The 14,537-nt window shown below is 49.1% G+C and overlaps 1 protein-coding gene and 1 pseudogene across 5 annotated transcripts in view; one reads left to right on the top strand and one right to left on the bottom strand.

The window, feature by feature from the left end:
• The first annotated feature begins 658 nt into the window (after nt 1–658).
• On the top strand, nt 659–5,834 carry LOC144162905 (phospholipid hydroperoxide glutathione peroxidase-like; annotated as a pseudogene). Of its 3 annotated transcripts, none has more exons than XR_013320794.1 (7): nt 659–784; nt 1,248–1,284; nt 1,373–1,467; nt 2,045–2,192; nt 2,322–2,467; nt 4,797–4,881; nt 5,576–5,834. The product of XR_013320794.1 is annotated as a phospholipid hydroperoxide glutathione peroxidase-like, transcript variant X2 (transcript). The 3 variants fall into 3 exon arrangements; XR_013320793.1 differs by lacking the exon at nt 659–784 and adding an exon at nt 836–945; XR_013320795.1 differs by lacking the exon at nt 659–784 and adding an exon at nt 1,083–1,101.
• A 4,434-nt stretch (nt 5,835–10,268) lies between these two features.
• Nucleotides 10,269–14,537, bottom strand: part of LOC144162901 (glycogen debranching enzyme) — a 74,084-nt gene continuing 69,815 nt past the window's right edge. For both annotated transcript variants that reach the window (XM_077693623.1, XM_077693622.1), the window contains 2 exons: nt 13,905–13,992; nt 10,269–12,433 (listed from right to left, as the gene is read on the bottom strand). In XM_077693623.1, coding sequence (XP_077549749.1) covers nt 11,834–12,433; nt 13,905–13,992 — 688 coding nt within the window. In that variant the 3' untranslated portion in view covers nt 10,269–11,833. The remainder of the gene's footprint in view (nt 12,434–13,904; nt 13,993–14,537) is intronic.

The raw sequence follows: 14,537 nt of genomic DNA on the forward strand, positions 1-14,537 counted from the left end.
TTAGGAATGATGATGACTATACGATACTGTTCTGACTATAATTTTCCAGTAGTGATGGCGATGACTATTTAATACCCGTTCTCATGTTGCCTTCAGTCCCAAGAGGCACGTGGTTCTATAGTACGCATAGCCCATAGGATCGCATGGGTCTATCTGCGGCTGCGTTTAGGGTGCCAACAAGAGGTGGGTATCGGTTCCCTGTTTTGTGGATAACCAGCTAGGTACAATCGCTCTCACATCATATCTGGGAGTGCCAGGACAGCCTGCAGATTTACTAGCTCCCTCCCCTCCCCCTACCCCCGAACAGTGGGAGATAATGATGTCTAACGAGGCTCTTTTGGTGGAAACAGCTGCGCTTGCGGATACTGAACATGGCCATTCCCAGTAGCGCTTAGCATACGACGCATCTGTAGCAGACGACAATGAAAGCGCAGGCAAAAATGACCCATGCCGCGACTATTCATTTCGAGCGAAATTGCAGGATATGTGCTAGCGCATATGCTTTCACACATCAAAGAAAAATTTCGCCGGGGCAATTGCGCGAGAAATGTAGCACAACGCAGGTATCAGCACCGCGGGAGCTCGCCTGAAAAAGCCCGCCCGCGGGAGAACCGCAGCGCCCTCTCCTCTGAACTTTCGTTATCATTCACTGATGTCGCCACGGTCGCGGTTACCTGGACTTCTTCCCGCGTAGTTCGTTGTGTGGTAAATCTGGTAGAAGTGCTGCGGCATCCTCGGAAGGAACGGCAACGCCCACCGTGCCTTGAGCTGCTTAAACTCGCCTGTGAGGACACCATTGTTAATTTTTGTGAGGTCATTTTTTCTAGACGACTAGAAGCGTAGAAGCAGGGAAAGCGGTCTCGTTGATAAATTGCTTTGTTGCACAGGCGCCATGATTTCCGCTATGTGTTCCGCCGTTTTTTCCCGAATCATCTGCACATCAAGGTCAGTCGGACCCCGAAACGGCGCAGCCGCTTAATGGCTTAATGTCCCCTGACTTCTTTTAGTCGCTAACCGCGCATGAGCGCTTCTCGTCTTGCACGGTCCTGCGCGCCCGCGAAAGTTAACGTCCCGAATGCGCTGAAGCGGCCAGCCGGAACGGTAGATACTTTGTCGTGGTCGAAAATCGACGTGCGCCCCTTGCATCGACCCCGCTCCTCCCCTTCCAAGCTCTTACTTGTATCGCTTCTGTTGCTTGGCAAACAACTCTGATACCGCTCGATAATTATTTTTAACCTCTTTTCCAGACCCGGAATTGGCGTATCAGCGGTCCGCAAGATAATGGTAAGGGCACTAACAGCGCGAAGACATCCTGTTCGGTCGGCACTTGTATATGCGGCTGCATTAACTCGAACATTTCTACCATGCACAGGCCGCGGCAAATGAAGACTGGAAGGACGCGACTTCTATCTACGACTTCACCGCCGTCGACATCGACGGCAACGAGGTCTCTTTGGACAAATACAAGTGGGTCCTTGCCTAGGTCGCTTCAAAGCTGGGCCTAGCTTCTCGTAGTTCACACGCGCGTTCGTGTGTTATCAGTTCTTAAGTGGCGTTTATCAGCACAGTTTCTTCGCGCATTACGTGCTGCAAAATGTTTACCCTGCAAATGTTTCTGACTTCGGCTTCAAACTCTGTATGCCGACAATAGGTACAGGCGCCCAAAGCGCAGGCGGTGACTTTTCTGTGCGTCAGCGCCGTGTGACGGAGCCAATGTGCCAACAGGTGTTTCATGAGGCTAAGCACATGCTGAAAGAGCGCACTCAGTTGGGCCCCCTATGAGCGCACTGCGAACGAATAGGCAACTTAAGTAAGCGATTGGCTTTGCTCGTATTTTATGTTCCAAAGATAAACGTTGCAGAAACAAATCTAGGAAATGAAATTTTGTAAAGACAATCCAAACATGCCCAATCACGACGTAAGCTGGACGTGAATTAATCGTTTGTTACTTACCAACGCAAACGCTTTTTTCATTTGTAGAAAGGGCAGGTATCAAACCGGTGCACTGCAACGTTAATCTAGCTTTGACCTTCCCATCCTGCAGGGGTCATGTGGTGCTCATTGTCAACGTTGCGTCCAAGTGAGGCAAGACCAACAAGAACTACACGCAGCTCGTCGAGCTTCACGAGAAGTACGCCGAGTCGAAAGGTCTTCGCATTCTCGCTTTTCCCTGCAACCAGTTCGGGGGTCAGGTGCGTCCTCGTCCTCACCGCCATTGTTGGCCTTCACACTTTGGGCCTAGGCTGCCCTGCCAGTGACTTCATCCGACTCTCAAAGCAGGGGGTGGTTGTCCCTTACCGGGTGGCTGTGTTTAAACGCAGGAGCCCGGCACGGAGGCAGACATAAAGGAGTTTGTGAAGAAGTTCAACGTGCAGTTCGACATGTTCAGCAAGGTGGACGTCAATGGCGACGGGGCACACCCGCTGTGGAAGTATCTCAAGCTCAAGCAGTCGGGCTTCTTGGTCGAGTGAGTAGCGCCCTGCTGGCTGGCCCAGCGCATACCTCACCTTGATTGATTGCTAGTAGTATCCTCTTTTAAACAAGGTGATGACGTGTCATCTTACCAAGGAAAAAACTAATATTTGTAACGAAGAAGAGAGGTCCAGGTCACGAGATTCAAGCTCAGGCCGAAATCCAAGCTGAACCAGGACAATCCCCACAATCCTCGCGCATCAAGCGTGCAGCATGCCCAGCGCAATCGAGTTCAGTTCTGGCTTCCCCCTCTTCTTCAGCCTCCGTTGCTTGATCCTCTTGGTTCCTTGGCTCTTTGAATAAACCCCACTACAGTATCTATGTTTTATACTGTTTGTTTAATGCTAGTGCTGGTCGAGGATAGTCACAAAATTTCTTAGTCGCACGATGTCGCGCTTCGGCGTCGGCGCCGTCCACACGCTCACTGCGCATGCGCGTCGCGTCGAGGCGCAGGTGCGCGTCTCTCCCCCGTACCCTCCTCGCTCTCAACAACAGGTGCAGCGGTGCGGGAGGAGCGCGTGTACCCCGTGCGCTCCGTCGCTCTTAACAACAGCTGCGGCAGTGCGGGGGGAGCGCGTCTGTGCATGCATGCGTCGTAGCTACCCATGCGCTGCGTCGCGCTCAACAGTAATGGCGGCAGGGCGTGTACACGTGATAACGGCGTGGTGGGTGCGTGGAAAGTTCGTGCGCTTGTGTATGGAAGTGTGCGCATGCGCGTCTCTCCCCCGTACTCCTCTCCCTCGAATGCGGGCGGTGTGTATATAAGCGGCGGAGCACGCGTTCGGAATTCAGTCAAGGGCGTCTGCTTGGCTTTCGCTTGACTTGACGCTTTGCTTGACGGCACCAAGCAATAAAGACAGACTTTAACTTTACACTCCTTGCCTTCGCTTCTCCTTCATTCAATAAATAAGAATAATAAGGGGGAGGAGGAGATAGCCTTTATTACATTAGGAAGACGCTAGGTCAAGTGGGGGAAGTGGGAGTAGAGGGTGGGATATTCGAGGCTTGGGACATCTTGAAAATAAACCGTTCAAGTTGAAGCTGGTTGGCTCCTTAAGGCGGAAGAGGCCACGTGGGGTGAGGAGAGCAGGCTCACGGCTCTAAACTGCTCGCGCTAGACCGCTTTCTAGAGAGTAGTGCGCAATTAAAGTCAGTGTGGAGGGTTCCAGTGTTCGAGGGTCGATGTATGAGGAGGAGGCATTTGGAGGAGGCTTGAAGTTTCTGTAACGCGTAAATTTTGGACAGTGCCAAATTAGGTGCTGGAGATTGGCGGGTGTGAGGGAGGCGCAGAAGGGACATCGAGGCGGCAGGGATGGGGTGTACCATTTACGGAATGTCTCTGGGGTTAAGCTAGCATTTGCAAAATATTTGTTCATAAAAATTTCGGCTGATCTTGGGAGCGGGGGTAGAGCAGATAAAAAGCCGGTTGGAGTGAGGGTCTTGAGGCGGTCTTTTTTGTCTTTTTTGTACCGTAGAATCTGTATGGCTGGCGGTAATGAGTCAGGAGGCGGAGGAGCCAAGTCGGGTAGCAGCGGAGGACTGGAGGTTATGCACTCCCGTGCAGCCGAGTGAGCTGCCTGGTTCCCCGGTGAAGACTCCTCGTGTCCAGGCGACCAGTCGATGCGAAGATGGATGCCGCTAGATTTTAGGATGGAGATCTGATGCAGGATTTTGTTGGCAATGGGATTGGTGGATGTGGGACTTTGTAGTATCTTTAGGGCTTCGAATGAGTCCGTCGAACAAGAATAATAAAGACGAACTAACAATTAAGCATACCCAAACCATACCCAATTACGCAACATTCACGCGATACCCCCACCACTCTGCGACGCATTTACTCGAGTCCACCCCCGTGGGAAGATGCGGGCGGGTTTTTCTTTTGTTGCAGGTGGTAGTTGTCCTAGGCATTACTCCCCTCCCTGCTTTTCGGCCACCAGCATTCGTCTTCTTTTAGTCGTCTCGACAGCCTTGAAATTGACTCCCTCTGTTCGACTATTAAATCCAAGGGCTTCTGGAAGCCGAATACTTCCCTCATGTAGATTTGGATGGATGCCCTCGCATTCTAACACTATGTGCTGCATATTTTCCCTTTCTTTTCCGCAAACTACTCATACCCCATCATTTTGTGTATATTTCCCCACAAACCTCTTAGTTCTCAAACAACCTGCTCTAGCCTCCAAAAGTGAAGCACTGCCCTTGGAATTTTCGTTGAAATTTTCTTTTCTGATGTCCAATTCCTCTGCCCTGTACATCTCTCAGGACGTTTTACCTTCCATTTTTTTCTTTCCCTTTACTCGTTGTTTCTATCTGGCCCTCTGTTGCAGTGCCATCAAGTGGAACTTCACCAAGTTCCTGGTGGACAAGAACGGGCAGCCCGTGCACCGCTATGCCCCCACCACCGACCCCTCGGTGAGTCTGGATCCGTGTTGCTTCCTTGTTCCCCAGTAGGGTGGCAGCCTTTCGTTTACGGTTTAAAAAGTGCAGAACCCTTCTTGATGGGGTAGATAAATTGAATGGGCGCAACTTTGTTTCACTTGAAGCTCAGTACAAGGCACTCGTACTTGAGGTACTTGGAAGCTCACTGAGAGGGTTCAACTTAAATTGAGGACGACTCGGAGAGCAATAGAATGGAAGATGATAGGTGTAACGTTGAGGGACAAGAAGAGAGTGGAGTGGGTTAGGGAACAAACGCGTGTTAAGGACATATTAGTAGGAATTCAGAAGAAATGGGCAGGGCATGTAATGCGAAGGTAAGATGATCGTTGGTCATTAAGGGTAACAGAGTGGATCCCTAGAGAAGGCAAGCATGGCAGAAGGTTAGATGGGCAGATGAAGTCAAGAAGTTTGCAGGGATAAATTGGTCGCAGTTAGCACAGGACCGGGATAATTGGAGATCTATGGAAGAGGCCTTTGCCCTGCAGTGGGCGTACATAGGCTGATGACGACGACGAGGCACTGAGCTGTATTGTACATTTGCCAAAGCACAAAGGTGGGGCGTTCTGAAAAAGGACTTCATTCTGCATATCACCATCCAGCCCAAATGTTATGTTGACAAATAGTGATTATGAAAGGTGATGATGATCAATGCCCTCTTTTCCCGCAGGGCATTGAGCCAGACCTCCTGAAGTACTTCTAGGCAGTGGGCAGAGACGCCTGGAAGCGGTCCACGAGTGCGGCTGTCCCCGTGGCAAGAGACCTCATGACGGGCCTTCTGCAAACCGCACCAAGCGGCCAATGGGCCCCGACGCCACCTCTGCCGTCTTGAGTCACGGGGGGAAGTCGCCTTCGCAGATGGGCTTCCGAGGTGTCACTGCTGATGCCAGAAGCCTATAGTTTTTAGCAATAAAACTTTCAATACTGTTTGTTGTTTTTAAATCTTTTATTCGAAAAGGCAAGGCCTCTGTCATGCCTCCGTGCCTAGATCCGAATGAGAGGCGAGATTTGTCTTGACTGTCGTGCACCTCCAACTGAAGATGGAGCATTAATTATCATTCCTTGCTTCAATTTGTGGCAGTAATCTTGAAGAATAATGCATTCAGTAGTAGAAAGTGTACAAGTGCTCCCACTGTCATGTCATATGCACCGGATTGTGTAAAAACAAGATCTCCTGTGCTGTCCAGATAAATTTTTTTGCACCCAGGTGCATGAAGGTATGACGGGGAAAACTATTTCTTGCTCCATTGTGTGCAAAAAAATCGTGCAGTATGTCATGCATTGGCAGTTAGCAACAGGTAAGTTCAAATATTTGTTCCGTTTTCTTTTTAATATCCACTTTAATTCGGTACTCAATATTCTATTCGGTTGTAGATCCAGTATTGGCAAGTTTTAAGGCTTTGAGCCTCTCGTTTCAGGGGCGTGTTGTGAGGTACAGAAAAGCAATGCTGCGGGTGCTAGCTGGGGAGCACACATCGGGCAAGGGAAACAGCAGTGCTGGAGGAGGGGGAGAGCAGGTGGATCCTGGCAATGGCGAGCTTTATAAGGTGCTGTCCCAGGCCTGGTCAAATGACTGGCATGGCTGAAAGGTTCAACGGAAAGTTCAACAGAATGCCTAACTAGGTAGGCTTTCGCCTTCACATTCATGGGAAGTTCCTAGCATTTACCATAATATTTGGCACTAACCAGTGTAATAAAGCTTAAGCGCCTTTTTTTTTTTCTGAGGAAATTAAGTGTAGCATATAGAGTGTTCACCCCACAAGGCTACTTTAAATGCTTTTTGTGAGTGTGTGCGAGAGAGAGAGAGAGAGAGAGAGAAAAGCTGAGACCCTAATTTAGATAGAGTCGATGCGCATATGCTATGACCAGCTCTTGGATACAATCGCCCGGTGTAACATTTCATGAAATGTCGGAAACAAACCTATTTGAGGCACTGCCTTTATTTTTCTATGGCTGGAGTTTCCCTTGTGCATCCTGCTCTTATTTCCTTTGCCAGCTCGCCTTTTGAAAGTTAACCCCTCTGTCAAGTACGCGCGTAGGCACTGCGTGTCACATGCCCCTGGCTGCTTGTAGCAAGATGCACGTAGGACAATCTGGTCACTGTGTTAACACCTGCTTAAAGGGGCCATGACAAACAAAACACAAGTTCATTCATTCGAAAGATTGCTTCGATAGAATCATACTGAAACAACTTTAAACATAAACTTCACTCAAATAAGCTACATAATTAGGAAAAAACGGAGTGGCCATGCAACCCACTAGCTCATTTCCTGCAACAGAACCTATGATGTAATATGCGCTGCTGTGTGATTGGCCGAGGCCAGCAAAAGCAAACTCAAATTAGGCAGAGCTTATAAGCTTGCCAAATGAGCTATTTGTGCTTAAATGTAATGCATACAGTATGAACGGTGGAATAAACAATGAAAGTTGCGAAAATGCACATAAACATATAAGTGCCGATGCGCACTGCTGCTGGCACTGGGCACACTATGCTTGTTTTAGCTGCACAGCAGTCCGCCGCTTTGGAGTTGTCTTACAGGACGCCAATTGGTGTAAGCGACAATGTCTTACGTGACCCCGTTTCTCAAGCATACCCCATGTTTCACAAAACGATTACTTTCTACTGAAACAACAACAAGCCAGGTGCAAATACGGCCAAAAACAAAGCAACGATGGAAAACGTTCCGTGGCTAAGAATGGTAGCGCCATCTGGGGGGAATGATGGTAAGCAAGGCTGCAGAGCCTAACGACACACTGGAAGTTTGTTTGAATGCCAGTCCTTGTGACTTCATGGCAGACGTCACGAAAACACACGATTTGGTGGGAGAACCAAAATTGCAACCTAAATTGATTAATTTCTCAGTGAATACAGCATCATTTGCTTCCGGACAAGTGCTGGGGGCACTATAAAACACGAAATCTTTCAAATAAAACAAACTTGTATTTTGTCTGCATGGTAATAGGAATTTTAAGATTGACCCACCTTTTCACTTATCTGTGCACGCAACTGCTAAATAGTGATGTTGCTGTATTCACAAACAGAAACCAGCTTGACACGAAATGTCGAGTATTATCATGATGTTTGCAAAAACGTCGCACATGTGCAACTACTCGGACTTAATTTAAAGTGGAAAAGGCTTTTCTTGGCATTTCCTAGCCACTTCTGCAGTCCTGTTGTTTGCCTTTGATCCGACACGCTTCTTTACTTGAGCTTTGTTTCAACACCAGCCGAGCCTTAGCACTCTGCTCCTTCTAGCCGCTTTGGAGTTGTCTTACAGGACACTGGCTGATTGGTGTAAACGACAATGACTTACGTGACCCCGTTTCTCGAGCATGCCCTATGTTTCACAAAACGATTACTTTCTACTGTAACAACAACAGGCCAGGTGCAAATACGGTCAAAAACAAAGCAATGGTGGAAAAATTTCCGTGGCTAAGAATGGTAGCGCCATCTGGGGGGAATGACGGTAAGCAAGGCTGCAGGGCACAATTTGTCAGCACCCATCTAACGTATCTCTCCCTGCCCTATTTGTCCGTCTGTGCTGTTCCCGTTACGTGATAAACCTGGCCACTTTGTCTAGAAGAGCACCAAACCACAGCCATTCCAGCTGACCGACCGTCCCAGCAGGAACAGCACCTATCTGATCGCCCATCTTCGGCAGCAGCCACTGTGACATCATACTGTGGTAAAGGAAGCAAGAAGTACTTCCCCTTTCACCGCAAATTACTCAGCAACAGCATTACTGCCTCTTTTCAACAGCGAAGCTGTTTAGCAAATCATAATTTTTCGTGTCCACAGTTAAAAATACCAAGAATGTGAGCGCAGGCCTCGCGGCAACTGCCCGACAGTTAACAAAACCAAGAAAACGCTGAGCGCTCGTGTGTGCGTGCCTCGCGACGGATGCCCAGCGTCCCCGACGCATGTTTGTCAAGCCAAGAATACCCACTTAGAGAAATTGGCAAAAAAAAAAAAAAAAACAGCATTCGTTGTAATCGTGGCAACACTTGCTCGGAGCGAGAAAGACACGTCATAGCGTGCGCCCCTCCAAGGTGATGTCCAATGATTATGACTTCCAAAAAAGATGAAGGCAGGAACAATGATGGAGTAAAGGTCACTGTGGCAGCGAAGAGGAAGCAAATCGGCTGCAATCGTGGACTTAAACCATCGTGATTGTCGTGAAGGTTGCGTACAGCTTCGCTACCTTCAAGTCTTGTGCGTTAGTGTGAGCTTCCTTCATTTATTGTTATCAGTCCCAGCCAATCTGACACTCACCCGTGATAAATTTTCACACGTGGTGAAAAAAGTCCTTGGATTACCCACAGACTATCTGCGGCGCGCCCAAGACTGAAAATCAAAGCACCTCTGCTTCCTGTCAGACAAGATTGTCCAGCTGCTTCAAATGAAGCAACATTGCGTGCTCTCTTCTCAACCCCTCTAGGACTGGCTCGAGCTATGTGAGAGTCCCTGTTACATTGTGGTCACTCTTAAAACAGTACTGACCGAAACTATGCATATTGGATACTTTGAAAATGAACATCTCAGTAAGTCATCTAAATTCCCCTTGTTGATTGATTGATTGTAGGGTTTAATGCGCCGACGCAACGCAGTGCAATGAGGCGCACCGTAGTGGAGGGCTACGGATTAATTTTTACCACCTGGGGATCTTTAATGTGCGCCGAAATCTCGCACACACGGGCGTTTTTGCTTTTCGCTTCCATCAGAAAAGCGGCCACCGCGGCCGGGAATCCAACTCGCGACCTCGTGCTCAGCAGCCCACCGCCTTAGCCACTGAGCCACCGCGGGGGTGGGGGGTCTATTCCCCTTGTGTTGCCCAGCAAAACGAGCTGCTCACAATACTGTCACGTCATGTTACATACCTGTAGGATGAGGAATGTGCAAGGCACCACATACTACACGTTTACGTGTACCCGAAACTACTTTCTACCCATGAGCATCCATTCAACACACATTTGCTTTAAAAGATCTGAATGCCCTCGGTGTAAAGAAATTACAACTACATGCACATAAGCGTCCTTCTTGCTAAAAAATTGTTAACTTTGGCTAAAAGCTTGAGATCCTTACTGTACATTGCCTGTGGCAACAACAGAGCCGTGCTTCTCGCCGTCTGTGTCAAAACAAAGCACGCGGCTGTTACAAGCCATGAAGCAGTGAAGCAGTGCCCTCTAGCTGAAAGCAAACAAAACTCAAAGAATCCACAGTGGAGCCACTCTCCAAGAGAAGGCACCAGATGGATAGGGAGGGAGGAACGCATTATTCAAGGAGGAAGAGCAAAGAAAGGCTTGTCTGGCACTGCTGAACAGCAGACCCAAAGTGGCCCTTTACCGTCATCAACTCCAAAGGGCCAGAGGCAGTCTAAATGATTTATTTTCATCACATTCTCAGTAAAATCACGACAACAGCCCATCAGGCACATTCACCATTTCTAAACGTACAATAACCGCCTGCTGTGTCAGGTGACATATAGGACAAATGTGCCTTTTTTTCCCCCCTCTTTTCACCAAGAAGTGTAAATACGAGGGGTTATTGTTCTCACAAACGTGCCCGCTTGCCAGCGAGCCAGGAACTTGGAACACTTATATGGTACCTATATTTGCAACAGGCCTCCCTAAAATATAGAGAAAATTCAAACAGGCTCCCAAGGGCAGCGCAAGAGCGGCCACCATGCTTGAGTGACCACAGCACATGGCAGCAAATCTGTGCCCACTACTCCCTCTTCTAAAAATGAGTCATTTATTGTGTACCTTAAAAGCAGACTGCATAAAGGGTTTCTTTTCGCAAAGCAGAATTTATCGGAACTTGGCTTGCGTAACTTCAAGAAACTACACACTACTCATGAATCACATAACGGCACACAGTCATTTTCCAAAATTAAGTAGATAGTAGCGACAGATTCTTGCCTCGGTAGGTAACACCAAGGAACTCTATGCTGGGCTCTGCTGCAGCCCCCGCACTCTCTCCATGCTATTGTCTGGTTCTTTCTTTCAGGACTTCGAAGCCACGCAGAAATGCCAAATGTGCACCGAACTGGTTCAGAACAAGAACACGAGGATTGCCTGGAGCAGCCTAGCAAACAAATTCACGTTCCCCCACAGTAGTTTAAGGCCGACGTAGAAACTCGCCTACCCAAATGTACTAACAGCAGTAGTCAGTAGGTATGTTTGTACTGCATAGCTTAAGCTTGCAAAGACACTGGTGTTGGCATGACCAGATGTGAAGCCCTGGAGGGCAGGTTCTCGTGCAGAGCCTGCACGCCGACCCCAGGGCTGGGCAGCACGCAAAGACAAGCAGAATCAAGATATATGGCACAACCAAAACACTTGGCACAGCATCAAGAAACGTCAACCGCGAAAGGCCACCTTAGACTGCAGTCCGCAACAACTTGTTTCACACGAGCAGAGGATCCCAGCACCAATGGAACTGGTGAGCGAAGCCGTGCAGCAACACAGGCACTAAGCTCACCAGCTCTGTTAGCCTTCAGCCCACCGTCAGTGCTAAGTACGTGAAGCCCGAGCCAAAAGCCACCTAGCCCAGCTCAGTTGCCAGGCAGGCTCATTGTTGCACCCTGGATAATCCCTCCGTGGGGCATGTATGCACTCCGCCAAAATTACAGATGCCAACACAAGTATACGCCGAGGTAAGGAGGGAAATGTTGTGGCTGCAGGCCCCCTGAGCCAACCAAGGTGCCCACACAAAGCGGAATTTTCCCCACAGCACCAGCCAGGGTGAACATTAGTATTGCACTGGTTAGAACGAACAGCCCCGTCGCAGCATTCGGGCAAAGAGTATTGGAGCAGACATGGCAGAGCACAGAGTGCTGTTCCCCCACAGGGCCCAATTTTACTATTACTTTATCGAAACGCCCAAAGGGAAGCGAGCGGGTGGGGGAAGCAGTGTCACCATTGGCCACTAAACAGGCTTCTGCTTTTGCTGCTGTGGAGCCGCCTTTTTCGGAGCCTCCTTTTTGGGAGCCTGCTCCTTTTTCGGAGCCTGCCCCTTTTTCGGAGCCTCCTGCTCCTTGGGGGAAGATGCCCCTTTCGGGGAAGGTGCCTCTTTCGGGGAAGATGCCTCTTTGGGGGAAGGTGCCCCTTTGGGGGAAGATGCCTCTTTGGGGGAAGATGCCTCTTTGGGGGAAGGTGGCTCCTTTTTGGGGGGAGGCGCCTCCTTCTTGGGGGCAGCCTCGCGCCCCTTGTCGGGAGTGGCTGCACCATGAGGTGGGGGCTGCGGGGGCCCGTGCTGTTGGAGGACGTTGCGCAGGTCGTGCAGCAGCTCGAGCAGGCAGGCGTGGCTCCAGGCCTGGATGGGGCACGAGTCGGGGCAGGGCTCCCCGTTGCGGTTGGTCAGCTCGGGCAGGCCCCGCCACGGCGTCGAGCGCAGCAGCTGGTACATGCGCGCCAGCACCGCCTTGCCCTCCCCGATGGCCCCCGCCACGGCCGTCCGGCTGTCGGGCATCTTCGCAGCAAAGTGCAGACGCGCTCGCAGGTAGAAGCCCATCGGCCACAGCCATTCCTGCAGAGAGGCCCCACCCCCAAAACGCTCTTAGCGACTCGCCAACATCCGAAGTCGGACGGGCACAGGACGTGCATTCCCGGATGTTTGACGCATATGCCCGCCTGCAGACGGAGCGCATACCTGCTTGGCTGGCTTGAAACAAGGACCTTAAATGGATATCAAATCGACAGGGGGACACTGAGTCCACATTTTTATGGAAACTTTTGGATGCCTACTAGTGCATCTTAAAGAAGCCATAAAGAGAATGATACAAGTTTGTTTTATTCAAAAGATTTCATGTTTTATAGTGCACCCAGTGCTTGTCCGGATACAAACGATGCTTTATCCACTGAGAAATTAATCAATTTAGGTTAAAATTTTGATTTTCCCGCTAAATCGTGTGTTTTCGTGGCCCGCAATGACATCACAGGAACCAACCGCTGTGCAGCCAATTCCGAAGCCTTTTCTACCGTTAGTGAACCTAGATGACGCCACCATACTGTTGCAAGCCGTTTTCTGCCTTGTGATTGTTTTTGACTGTATTTAAACCTGGCTTGTTTTTGTTCTGGGAGAAAATAATCGTTTCATGAAACATACTGCTCGCTCGACATATATGGGCACGTAAGACACCCTGCTTGCGTCAGTCGGCCAGTGTCATCTGAGACAACCCCAACGCCCCACAGTGCCGTGCAGCTAAACCAAGCATAGTGCGTGCAGTACCAACAGCAGTGCGCATCGGCACTTCTATGTTTACGTGTGCTTTCCTAACTTGCACTGTTTGTCCCACCATTCTTACTGATATAAAAAGAATGTGCGCTAAATTTAAGCGCAAATAGCTTGTTCGGTAAGCTGATAAGCTCTGCCTAATTTGCGTTTGCTTTTGCTGGCTTCCGCCAATCGTAGAGCTGGCTGGTATGACATCATAGGTTCTGTTGCAGGAAATGAGCTAGTAGGTCGCATGGCCATTCCCTTTTTACTAATTATATCGCTTATTCGAGTGAAGTTTACATTAAAAGCGGCGTCAATTTGATTCTAACGAGGCAATCTTTTGAATGCACCAAACTTGTGTTTTGTCTTCATGGCTCCTTTAAGTAGGGTGCGAGACTCATGCAAGTCGATTTGAATTTATGGTAGAAAACAGCGCACGGAACGAGACAAAAGAGTTAAGAACAGCACACTCGACCTCTGTTTCGCTCCCTACTGACAAGCGAGTCTTGCACGGGAGTTGCACTTATGACAAAAGCACCTGCCAACTGTGACAGCACCCATGGCAGGGGACCGTTTGTTGAGATCTGTGGAGGAGAGATTTTTTTGGCCATTGTAACAGTGACGGTGGTGCAAGAGTGCTCGCAGGTCTAAAGCAGAGCTTGTCCAGGGCAATCGTGAATGCAATTCACTTCCACTGTTGCAGTTCCGGCAGTCGTTTTCTTGGGGGATGAACGTGCCCGCAACACGGCCATTCGTGCGCGGGGTGACTCCGCCTACTCACCGGACCCTGGTGGTAGTTGAACCCGTGGGCCACCTTGTGGTCGTACGAGTCATTGCTGTTGTAGTAGTAGCCGTTGTAGTTCATGTCACTGGAAACAACAACAGAGCAGCCTTTGAGGACGCTGTTGGGAGCAGAGCACAAGCAAAGCAAGTAAAGGCCAAGGCATGGATCTGCTGAGGGGCTGGGGGCAGCCCCATTTGTTCTCTTATGATGAAACTGCACAACTGATTGTGAGAGCCACAACAGCCACAGAAAGGTGCTGCCATGAATTCTATCTGTAAAGAGAGGCATTAAGGGGGGGATGTGGCAAGTAAAACGATTTTTGTTATTTAGGACCAAATTTAGTCAAATTAGGAGAATTACTGTAGGTAAATAACCTAATAACAAGACTTAAATCAGTTTAAAAATATCTTCTATACTTCTTTAATTAGAAGACTAATTACCTTCACAAAGTCTCCCCAAGATTAATTAACTAATTAGGCAAGAACTCAAGATTTTTATGTCAGTGTGATCATGAAGGTCTATTCCGCGTAAGGAAGCTATTAGATCACTGCTTTATTTTCTTCAGGCATTCAGAAAGAGACACAGAAGTATCCTTTTCGACATGAAACTATTCCTGATTGCGAAAGGAAG

The sequence above is a fragment of the Haemaphysalis longicornis genome, unplaced genomic scaffold (genome assembly GCF_048455015.1).
Source record: "Haemaphysalis longicornis isolate Haplotype H1 unplaced genomic scaffold, Haemaphysalis longicornis Haplotype H1 scaffold_12, whole genome shotgun sequence".
NCBI classification, from domain to species: domain Eukaryota; kingdom Metazoa; phylum Arthropoda; class Arachnida; order Ixodida; family Ixodidae; genus Haemaphysalis; species Haemaphysalis longicornis.